The sequence below is a fragment of the Diadema antillarum genome, unplaced genomic scaffold (assembly GCF_040938485.1).
Source record: "Diadema antillarum isolate AM-2024a unplaced genomic scaffold, OU_Dant_1.0 seq00000932_RagTag, whole genome shotgun sequence".
Lineage (NCBI taxonomy): Eukaryota > Metazoa > Echinodermata > Echinoidea > Diadematoida > Diadematidae > Diadema > Diadema antillarum.
The window spans coordinates 544193-557077 of NW_027271783.1; the positions used below are offsets into that span (position 1 = coordinate 544193).

Sequence of the window (12885 nt, forward strand, 5' to 3'; positions counted from 1 at the left end):
GATACGCTATGACTTCTCATTTCTTGACATATAGGCGATATCAAATAAACGTTCGTCTTGCCCGACTTGATACGCTCTACATGACCTTACTTCTTCCTCGATACATCGCCGATATCAAATAAACATGTCTTCCTCGTGAAAGATTGTCTGTTATGGTACAGTTCTTCGCGAGAGAAAAATAACGTTGTTAATGAGGTGTCATTTACACGCTGCGGCTGCTGCATTCCCGCTCGATATGTCATTGTCAGAGATAGTGTCAAAGATTATGGTATAAAATCAAGATATGTTTTGTCGTTTACCCAAAATTCAAGAAGATTGATTACAAGAATATCTTCCCAGGGTGGAAGTTTGAATTCTTCGTTACCTGGTCCATGATATATTCTACCGTTCAATGTCTAAAATGAAATACCCACTGACAGGAGGGTGGTGAGCAAATAATAGATATAGGCCCTACGCCTATTCTATATGTGTGCGTGTGTGCGTGTGTTTGTGTGTGTAATGAAACAATGATAGGAAAAAAAAGCCCAAATAATATATATGATTACAATGTCGAGTTCTTTTTTTTTTGTTCATAAAAGTGTGTTTATATCTATATCATCAAAGACAAGAAAAACATTAATATGTTTGTTTGATATTGCTCTAGCACTGTCTAGAGGAGGCTGTTGGGTGTCTACGATACACTACATAGAAACGGGGGGGGGGGTGCGTAATAAAAACAAGTGACACAGGGGTTGTATGTAACAAGACAGTAATTGTAATAAGACAGCTACATTACGTAATACTAGTGTTCAACGTGAACTCTATCACAAGATAAGTTTGGGATCTCCACGGAAGATCTTGGAATGCGTATTTCAAAGTTATGAATAGTTAATATCCTCATTAGTCGGGTTAGTGCTGCCAGGAGACCGTGACCCTTGAAAAAATATACCCTCGTTATTACTGTAAAGAAATGAACACAAAATTGTGATATCAGCCATTTTCACATATGCAAATTAGGCCAGAATATGAAGACAAGTAATCAAATTACGATCTTCAGTGGGTTTCTGCACGTTAATATAGTTATCTTAAAACATATTTATCTTCAATTATTTCAATTCTTTCAATCATAATTATGTAATATTAAGCTATAGAGCCATGTATGAGAGTCATCTGTCCTGTGTCGTTAAAACTCATGAAAATTTTGATGTGAAATACGAAATTTCTTCTTCTCGAATTCATGTCAAATAATTTTATGTACGTTAATAATGTTTGGGCAAGCATGTGAGATACTTGTAAAGCTGTTACGTCATCATTCATATAATTCGCATAATGTGATGGTGATCGTTCAATAGCATTGAGCTATAGCTATGAAAATGAATAATGCCACACACACAAAAAAAAAAACAGGACTTTTATATCTCGGACTCAAATTTGATATGTTTCTTTGATTTTATTCAATTAAATTAAGTCAGAGTAAACATGGATTATGTTTTATTTCATAATTACCGCTTACATAGGCATGATAGGGGCTTGCTGAAGTAGGCGTTACGTAGAATGGCCGAAATTTATCATACCGCGTCGCCTTTCCTGCAGAGACTAACATGAACATCTTACGGTCGTAATGGTTTTCCTTGTCATGGCCAAAGACATTGATGTCATAATGCAGTGGTAAAGACAGCGGGCAGGAGGACATTTAGGGCCTATCAGGGTAAGTAAGGGTTTTAACCTTCAAACACACACACACACACACACATACACACACACACACACACACACACACACACACACACACACACACACACACACACACACATACACACACACACACACACACGCACACACACACACACACAAACAAACACAAACACACACATTATTCATATAAATGCAAGAATGTAGGCCGGTACATCCATCAGTGACGTTGCTCTTTGTATACCAAAAAGGTAGAAAGCTTTGCGAATAAAGTGACGTATAAGGCAACGTCACTGGATGTACCGACCTATTTCATTTGTTCACTTTTTATGCACAGACGGCATTGATTTTATTCAATTAAATAAAGTCAGAGTAAACATGGATTATGTTTTATTTCATAATTACCGCTTACATAGGCATGATAGGGGCTTGCTGAAGTAGGCGTTACGTAGAATGGCCGAAATTTATCATACCGCGTCGCCTTTCCTGCAGAGACTAACATGAACATCTTACGGTCGTAATGGTTTTCCTTGTCATGGCCAAAGACATTGATGTCATAATGCAGTGGTAAAGACAGCGGGCAGGAGGACATTTAGGGCCTATCAGGGTAAGTAAGGGTTTTAACCTTCAAACACACACACACACACACACATACACACACACACACACACACACACACACACACACACACACACACACACACACACACACACATACACACACACACACACACACGCACACACACACACACACAAACAAACACAAACACACACATTATTCATATAAATGCAAGAATGTAGGCCGGTACATCCATCAGTGACGTTGCTCTTTGTATACCAAAAAGGTAGAAAGCTTTGCGAATAAAGTGACGTATAAGGCAACGTCACTGGATGTACCGACCTATTTCATTTGTTCACTTTTTATGCACAGACGGCATTGATTTTATTCAATTAAATAAAGTCAGAGTAAACATGGATTATGTTTTATTTCATAATTACCGCTTACATAGGCATGATAGGGGCTTGCTGAAGTAGGCGTTACGTAGAATGGCCGAAATTTATCATACCGCGTCGCCTTTCCTGCAGAGACTAACATGAACATCTTACGGTCGTAATGGTTTTCCTTGTCATGGCCAAAGACATTGATGTCATAATGCAGTGGTAAAGACAGCGGGCAGGAGGACATTTAGGGCCTATCAGGGTAAGTAAGGGTTTTAACCTTCAAACACACACACACACACACACATACACACACACACACACACACACACACACACACACACACACACACACACACACACACACACACATACACACACACACACACACACGCACACACACACACACACAAACAAACACAAACACACACATTATTCATATAAATGCAAGAATGTAGGCCGGTACATCCATCAGTGACGTTGCTCTTTGTATACCAAAAAGGTAGAAAGCTTTGCGAATAAAGTGACGTATAAGGCAACGTCACTGGATGTACCGACCTATTTCATTTGTTCACTTTTTATGCACAGACGGCATCAAACCGGGGAGGGAAAAAAAGATGTTGAAACACCTTAAACTCATATATGTATATTTATACATGCAATCGTTTTTTCCTCTCGTAGGATTGTATAACGCAATCATAACGACAACGCTAGGCGAGGGGAGATTTTCCTCGCGACAACGTGTGTTTTTTTTGACAATAGGAAGGTCACGAAAACAATATAATCGTGATCGCTTTCTTATGGCGCGTTAGAGAGCACAGTGAGACCTTGCAGTCGTCTGTAGGTACCGCCTTTCGCGTTAATTACACGGCAACTAGTGTACATCGTAAGGCACATGCGACTTTGCAAGTACCCTATAAAGCCAGTTTATAGCGTCCTTTTACACGCTTTATGAGTCTGTCCTTCACTTCATGTAGAGCCACAACTGGGCCATACTGCATGAATGAGTACCTTATTCCAAATGCCAATCATGAATGCTAAATTCTTTTTTTTTCTTGTGTGTTTCCTTCTGTATTGCTTGATTCTGAAGGTGTAACCTTTATTTTCAGCAAGCTCAATAATTTACTTCTTTCCCCTGCGCTTTGTTATACCTTATTAAAAGTCATATTAGTAGAAACTAGGCGATAAGAACTTCACGTGCAAAAGAAAATTTGGATTAAAATCATTCTTAATCAGAGAATCTGTACGAAGGAACACTTATCACGACAAGAGTGCTATAACTGATTTTGTTTAGCCGCGATTTATAATCTTCAAATCATTACTGTCTCCTTATGGATGAAACATTGTATGTAGTTATCCATTTCACCGTAAGATTAATGACATATGTGTGTTTTAGTTGAGAAAGTATTCATTTACAAGTATAATCTACTTCATTTGAATTTCTAGAAATTATGACACGAGTATCTACACATACACCACATACAGGGACAGGCAGACAACTGTCTGAGTGGCTTCACAACCACATTCATTAGTAATGTGCCTTCAGGAATCCCATCAAAACTTTGGTATAGGCTCAGGGTCGCAAATAGAGGCTTTATGTATGTAGCATGTGGCCCAGGCAGCAAGATTAGGCACCCAAAACTTATCTTCATATCTACCACAGATCAAGACATAATTTCTTTGAAATAACACAACATATTTCTATACTCGAAAATGAGTTTATCTGGTCATTGAGCGTACTTCTACCTGTGCCTAAATATCACTGGGAATTAGATAAGAAGAAACCAGTAAATGACAGAACGAGAACAGCAGCATTCATGAAATAATGTGTTATGTAAATAGTAGATACTTTTACGTGATTCGTGATTTGATGAATTGATATTTCGATGTTGTCCTTATGGTGCGCAGTCGTGCAATTTATCGAATTAGCCTCCGCGCAAGTCACGTCGGTCTTCTGCACTTGGGGTAATTATCTGTCTGCATGCATACAATTTAGCACAGTGCATTCGAGATCATGTACTGTTGACATGATATACAACTCAATGATGAACATGAGTTCTGCCAAGAATACGTCGCAGTGAACTCGAGAAAGAGAGAGAGAAAAAAAATTCAAAACGGGGCTCATTCGAAATGTTGGACAAAACTAGCGTCCCCTTTTCGAAAATCTCATGATTGCTAGTGACGCGGCGCCAGGTGTATGGTGTTGCAAAACATCAAAGATGAAAAAACGATGATGGAAATCTAAAATATCGCACCACGGAAATTTCCTCCGTGTCGCTGAGAGACACCTAGGGGCATCGGTCGGACGAGAGGAAATTAAGATTGCACCCGGCCGCTGCCGCTGCTATAGGGTCGCAGAATCCCCACACTTGTGGGATCAGTAAGAAATAGGTCCCACGGCTCACTGAGAGAAGTGTCTTTCGTCGGCATTTCACTTTTGCGTAACATAGCCTGCTGGTATGCCGTGCTCTTTCACATATCTAATATCATAAAATAAACTGTATGAATTCAATGCAATTAACTGGTGATGATCTGGCGGATTTCATTACAGCCAAGAGGAGCCGGAGGGGGAAGTGACGTTTACCTTTTTTTTTCGTCTACTGCACCGTTGAAGCTTTTTGATGTCCGATAACTTTTGTTTTCTTCTCTTACAAATTGTCGATATCTATGTCCTCAAAAATTAATCAGGCCTCACATAATCCTTTCACATTCAAAGAGAAGTATTGAAAGGGATATAAGCCTAACTTTCAATCTTTATCTGCCACACATTTCGTCTAGGAATCAACCCAAGCTACAGACACTATAGACTTAATTATTACTCCCCTGTGATTACATCATTTATTGTGGGCAGATATTGTAGCTAGGCCCCTATGAAAGTGTCAAATAGACAGGATGCCTCGCCGTTGTGCAGGCGTTATGCCTTGAGAACACGTGCGTTGCGGAGGCGTGTGTCAGGTTTGGCGGCAGCGGGAAAATCGCGCTCGCAGTACTTCAGGGAAGGGAATACATGGCATGGCTTCGATTTTCTAGTGGTTGGAAGCAGCCATATTGCCCCCGCCACTTACTCATTTCCTATGATTCCTGCTGAAGAGGAACAATTCTTCAGCAGAATCAACGACAAAACTGAACCCCGCGTACTCCCTTGATACTTTAAAATGCATTTTTAATAGCCCGCTGATGGCCTATGGGCAAACAATATTTTTTTTCACGGTAAATGTATTCTTATTGTATTCAGTAATTTGAGTGTTGCACTATTATATGATAAACATAAATAAACATCCTTGAGATAATACGAAATAAAAACACCATACAACGGAATCTAATTGAGATATGTTTTAGGTAAACTGCATCAGATGAGTGTATATACCCTCCCATTTCCTACCTAGTTTTTTAATATAAGATTAGTATAATTATCGACATGGTGTTACGCAATGTAGTCTTCTTAGTGGTAGCACTCATCTTTCAAAAAGCCATTAGCCCAGAACCACCACGTATCCATGAACCCAGGTCAGCAGGGACGTCATTGGTGAAATACTTTTGTATGTGTACTCGCATATTGCAAGCTCTATTACCAACTAAGTTGAAATTTTGATATCACGAATTTAAATATGAGATATCTAAACATTGACTTTTTGATATCACAATTTTATATTGTTGTATCACAAGCTCCCATTGGTTTATCACATGAACTCTATTTCTGATGTCAAGAAATCGAATTTATGATTTCAAGAATTCCACTTGTCACTTGTGGTATCACGAATTTGAATTTGTGATATAATATGATATATTAAATGATATATCCAGTTTTTGATCGATATCATGAACTCACTTATGAAACTCTGGCACTCATCTTTGGATGAAATCACTATGATTTCGTTCAATATTCTTGGCATAAATTTGAGGATGAATTCAAGCGCTAGTGTGCAAGGAAATTTTATGGATATTTGAGTATTAGTTTTTCAATGTTCTTGGCAAAAATTCAGATAGAATTCGAGCATCGGACCTTTGCAGGAATGCGGAAGGAATTCGAACATATGAATTTTGTGCAGGAATGCATCCTTTGTATCGACAGTTATGTAGTCAAATACTGATGAGAAAATCCGGAAAGAAAGCAGCAATCAAAATTAAGGCACATTTTGTGTGATTGCGCGCTATTTCGACGTTATGGTTCTTCGTGAAAGATTACGACTTCAAGGTATAAAATTGCGATACCAGAGCCGTTAGCCCATATAATTATCCCCCAACACCATTACATTTTACTCAGTAACCATCGAGGGACCCAACATACTTCACAATAAGAAGGCGCCATCGGCGTCGATACATTTTCAAGATTAAGTGAGGGGGGGGGGGGGAGGTGGTGTCAAGCCTTGGAGGATTATGAGCTGGGGAGAGTAGTGACCGAGTCCCGGGGGAGGGGGGGGGGGGGGAGGTAACACCCCCTCCAACCTTAGTAAATTTTTGAAAATACGCAAAGCAAATATGTATTTTTGTGCATGGTGAATGCATGTTTGACAAGGAACAGAATACAGTCAAGATTTCAGGCTGATAAGAGTTAAATACAAGAATAATCGTGGCGTTATGAAGGATTTTTTTTTTTTTTTTTTTTTTGGGGGGGGGGGGAAGATATTTTCTTTATTGTGGGAAACGCGCAAGCAAAGAACGAAGCAAGTGAGCTAGGGGATAGTGTGGAATGTAGGTATCCCCCTCCCCTGCCAAACGAGAGAGTGTTTTTTTTTTTCATTTTCAAAAACTTTTGCATTTTTGATTTTCTCACTAACTTATCAAAATATATGAAAATTTCATATCTGCGTCTCATGAAAAGGGGGGGGGGGAATTCGGGGAGGGGATGATTTGTCAACTCTCAGGTTTATATGATAAAGCAATCGTTAAATCTGATATGAAAATTTTCGATAAGTGATGATACAACCTTTAGTTTTGATACCATGAATGCAGTTTATCTTTTAGCTTAAAGGGATTCGTGATATCAAACAAGAAAAACCACCGCGACACGAAATCTGAATAGTACAATCTTTTGTCTATGACTTAGAGAGACTGTGTGTGTGTGGGTTTTTTTTTTTTTGAATCATGGAAACGTAAATACACCATGTGAACATTTGATGTCAAGCTATCAGTGCATCGATAAACATGTGACAGCTACTTCCATGTTCGCATGTGGTGGGCGGAGGGAGACAGCAGAAGTCAGATTAAGCCGAGACAAGTGCATGCCATTTGCAGGCCTCTAGATTTATTTGAATCTATTCTGATTCGCTATTTGTTTTGCGTGACCACTAAAGTAAGCAGTGAAAGTACATTGCCTTTAGGGAGACAACTATAGCTGCCCTCGAACCAGAGGCCTTTTGATTGATAGTCCACGGTGTTATCCACTGAGCTACAACAGTTTCTCGGTAAAAATCCAAACATTTAAACCTATATATATTTGAGTCTGTATTTCCGCTAAACAGCTTGCATTTAGACTGTAGTAAACTTTCGTTACATGGGTGAAAAGTACACGGAGTCATTCGTCAAAACGTCTATTACCTTTGATACAGCTGGACAAAAAACACGTACATTTGAATCGTTAAACAGTGCTGCGTCTTTGTCAATCTATCATGTGTAGAAATAGAGAGAAATTAAAGAAAGACAGGAAGAGTAAGAGGGGGGGGGGGATTAAAAAATTCTCCTGGACAATCGGAAGTGCGTCTTCTTTGGTAGAAGAGAGGAACAACAAAAAACTGAGACGGCATGTTGGGATCATGAGGATACAGAGCAACCCCCTTCCGGCTACGATCATGTGCAGTGCACGTCCAAATGGAACTTGACATATTGCTGCGGTTCATGATCCACGCAGGAGATGTCGGTCTAGAGTAGGTATAACGAGATGGCTAGGGGGGAGACATTATATGTTGCTGATTTACTGGTGGATTGCTTTTTGTGTTTTGCTTCCTTCATCTTGCTGATTGCGATGATGACGAATTTATATAAACACGAACTTGGGGTTGCGGAGGTGAAGCGAGGGTTTGCATTGCTTTGTTGTTGTTGTTTTTGTTGTTGGCTGGTAAATTGAGGGCCTGATAAGAGTGGAAAGACATGTGCAATTTAAACATTGAAGTTTACGACCCTGTCCCTGAAAACGGAAAAGGACAAACAAAAAAATATAATGTCGCATTTCGTGAGATTTGTTGCTCGTATATTTCTTGTCGTTTTTCATCGCAAAAAACAATATAATTTTCATCTTTTGACATCTTGTTAACATTTTCACAGACTTTATCGCTGGAAAGCAATTTAACGTCTCCGTATTGAGAATTGATGTGACGCGAGACAGCCGAAAGTTAAAAAGACAAAATGATAAAAAGATCAGTGAAATGGGAGACATTTTATTTGCTCGACTTCTAAACTAATCGCTTGCAGTGATTTGCGTATTGTAACTTTGTATGACGTTTATCAATATCATGTAACCAGGTTGTTGAGCTTGTTATGATAATATCTATCATGTTTATGGTGAAATGTTCGAAAAATTTGCCAAATTCTTATGGGAAAATGGAAAGTGTATTTTGCTATTCTGATATTCTTAACGTTCGAACTCTCGTTTTTAAACAGTTGCCATGTTTTGAAGCAAAAGGAGTCAGTAATTTGAGTCATGTTTAACTTTGATCAAAGTATCTTTTATTTGACATTATGTACTTACACATAATCATACCCCTTGATCAATCTCTCCATCGCTTTCGTACCAAAAACCTAGTTTGTCCCAATGTGCTCCATTCAAATCAAAGTTGTCAAATTACATGAACTAAATAATAATAATAATAATAATAATAATAATAATAATAATGATAATGACAGTGAATGATAATAACAATAAGAATAATATTGTTATTATTCTCTAGAATCCACTAGCTCAAATCAGATATTGCTCAAAACAGAGCCTTTCCCTTTCTCTTACAGAGAAGGGGAGAGGACTAGGGGGGTGTTGGGGTAAAAAAGGGGAGGATGGCTCCCCCTATTCATGTATTCAAAGCAAGCAGACTTCTGTCATCCCTGCAAAAACCAGACGAAGATAGATGAAGAGTAAGTGGCGGCAAAAAGTGATGGGGCATCTGGTAATAAGAAGTCATGAAGTGTCCGAGACGAAGTTGCCTCATGTTCGGTCGTTTTCTTCCTAATGTTTGGTCATTCGGCCGAAGGTTATCAATTAGTTGGAAGACGACGCGGAGTCTCGTCGATGGAATCCCGTACAAAGTCGCGCATCGCTGCTGCCAAGCACAAGGCAAACAGAAGCAGTCATTATTGTCACACTGTATGATTGATCATCTTCACCAATAGAAATAGAGTGAGAGAAAGAGAGATCAAAAAGGGAGAGAGATGATATAGGGAAAGAGAGAGAGAGAGAGAGAGAGAGAGAGAGAGAGAGAGAGACGGGGGGGGGGGCTGTAAATTTATTTCACTCTACGCGGGAGGGGACGGTAGCTCTACCACTTTGTGTAACGTCTGAGGCGATTCTCTATAGATAGCCATAACAATACGTTAACCTCTTTCTGAATGCGGCCAAATATACACACATCACACACAACCACGCACACACACACACACATACACACACACAAACACTTAGCACTTAGCATACGATATTATATACATATACATATACATATACATAATGTATACATGTACATCATTTACATTGTACATATATACATATACATATACATGTATATATATATATATATATATATATATATATATATATATATATATATATATATATATATATACATATACATATACATAATACATATCATCTCTTAAGCATTATACCATTTTGCGGTAATTTGAGCTTTGAACTGTATCATAGTTTATAAGATCGGAGCTTGGTATAGAAAAGAAAAAAATTTCATATGACATGGAATGTCTATGCGAGAATGCATGGTTATTGTAATGATTTGTCTGGTGATTGGTTGGAAAAACCAGATCACCGTTATTGCATACAGAGAAATAGATAGCCTTGACGAAGTATGCTAGAATGCATACGTGTACATGACTTGTGCAAAACTGTGAATGCAAACTAATACAGAGACTCCTACCCCAAGCACCTTCTGCTCGGGAGATTCTCCAGCCTGAAACCCCTAGCAAACGGGAGACCCCAATTTGATGTGCGCGAAGCGCGAAGTTCCTTGCGGCCGGGGTCCAGGGCCCGCTTAAGGACCCTGGAAGCTCTAGGGTTCTCGATGCTCTCTCGTGCTATCTAAGGCTTATTTTTCAACATACAATGATATTAAGTAAGAAATCATTTCAAGCGGGAGACACAGAGCCAGGGCGGGAGAAATTAAATCTCAAGAGGGAGAACGGGAGATTTTGCAAAAATGGGCTTTCGGCGGGAGATCTCCCGTCGAAAACGGGAGAGTTGGAGTCTCTGCTAATATGCAATGATGTTTTTTCAACTTCAGAAATGTACTACATGCTTTAGTATATGCCATAGTCGGTAAGAACTTTTCCCCCATTTATCCTTAGCCGATTTCAGTCTACATGCTCGCTGTGTGCAATAATTTATTCAAAGGTCAATAAATTACAAATACTATGGGGTACCACGGTCATTACGGTAGGAAGCACCATGGAAATTTCTTTCGCAGGTGACTATCTAGCAAAAGTAATGTCTGGTACAAACATGTTTTCATATTTAAAAAAAAAAATGCATAACACTAAATTCAGATACAGAAGCATCGCTTCCGAGGTATAGAAACATAAGAAGCATCCCCACATTTGTTTAATCTAGCAAATATCTATCTTACTCATCGTTTTAAGTTAATTCTCCTGATTTATAATCATTATGCTTATAGAATTACCATATCTCACGAAGATGACTGAACGACTCTTTCTCCGTCTGTCTGTAGGGGGCGCTCCTCTATATGCAGTAAATCAGTGCCGTATATTTATACGGCACTGCAGTAAATGTGTAGTGATTTGATCGTGTAATAAGGTATTTGTGGTTACGTAATATATCGTCACATCTATTGTGTGACTCATATCAAGCACAGTCATTCAGGACATGCAGTAAAATAAAAGCTTATCCACAAGTGACTATCCTGATCTTGACTCAAATCACGAAAAGACTAAAGTTTTATGTCAATCCAAGTTACTCATCATTCTCTCATAGGCCTACACATCTGTCATGTCTGTTATCATCTGAGAGGATAAGGAAATGTATTGTTAACGGCAATGTTTGAATACCTTTATGCTATATATTTCGCCGAATAACCATTAGCCACCCCCTCCTGCTGGGAGTGTAAAGTTACGTAGGTAAAAAAGACATTTCGTGGAAGTCCTTTCTTCCTTTTTTCCCCCTAGGCTTTACGAACCGACTGGACCTGCCACTGACCACGTATGAGAGATTGGAGAGCCCGAAGAACCGGCGTCAAGACTTCTTGGTAGCCGTGTGCATATAATCAGTAGAAGTTTCCCCCTCTAACTCGAAGTGACAAGTCAGTGTATGAAAGCTCTAATGGAAGTCGGATGACTCCTTGGCGGAGAACTCGGAAACGATTGATCTTTTTGTTATGTTTCGCGGTGGAAGCTGTCCTTTACTCCAAAGAAATAAATAAAGAAAGAAAGAAAGAAAGAATAAGATGCTTCCGCAGCTGAAATGACTACGCAAGCACGCATAATGATTTTAATCGAACGTATGTATCTACAACGCTACCTGGAAGTGCATTTATGAGAAATATCGGCTTTGTTCAGTTACGCTACTTTCGTGAAGTTCAAAATATACTTATACGTTCACACGAAAAATCGATTAATTTGTTCGGGACTAGGCAGAAAGTTCATTAAATATTGACAGTAGAAAGAAGAAATTCGCGAGAGATTACCGATGTACATCAGTGGCAGGTGTTTTTACCTTTTCTCTTTTTTTATTTCAGAGAACAGTACCAGCTAATCGCGGCAATTTCTTTCACGCTTTCTTGGCGCGGTACCCCGGCAGAACAGGGTAGCGAGGATTGGTTGAGTCGGCTTCGACCTCCGCCCGGTAAAGCACGTCGATTCATGATTAATCCCCGCGCGTGCTTGAGAAATTCCATCAAAAAATTAGCCCCAGCAAGAGAGAGCGCCAATGGTGACATACACATCACTTCTATCTTTTCCCAGTCTACCCCAAGGCCAAGGAGATGGTGTTGGTCGTTCATGATCAGTGACGGGGTAGGGGGTGCGGGGGGGGGGGGGGGGGGGGGGGGTAGGGAGAGGAGTGGGGTTCATGTACCTGGTCACGAGGAATATCCTACTTCAATGGC

General features: G+C 39.5%; 1 protein-coding gene across 1 annotated transcript in view; it reads left to right on the top strand.

The window, feature by feature from the left end:
• Nucleotides 1-12588, top strand: part of LOC139741498 (uncharacterized) — a 54861-nt gene extending 42273 nt beyond the window's left edge. Inside the window, exons 5-6 of the mRNA XM_071652081.1 lie at nucleotides 11948-12027; nucleotides 12517-12588. Coding sequence (XP_071508182.1) covers nucleotides 11948-12027; nucleotides 12517-12588 — 152 coding nt within the window. The remainder of the gene's footprint in view (nucleotides 1-11947; nucleotides 12028-12516) is intronic.
• The last annotated feature ends 297 nt before the right edge of the window (nucleotides 12589-12885 follow it).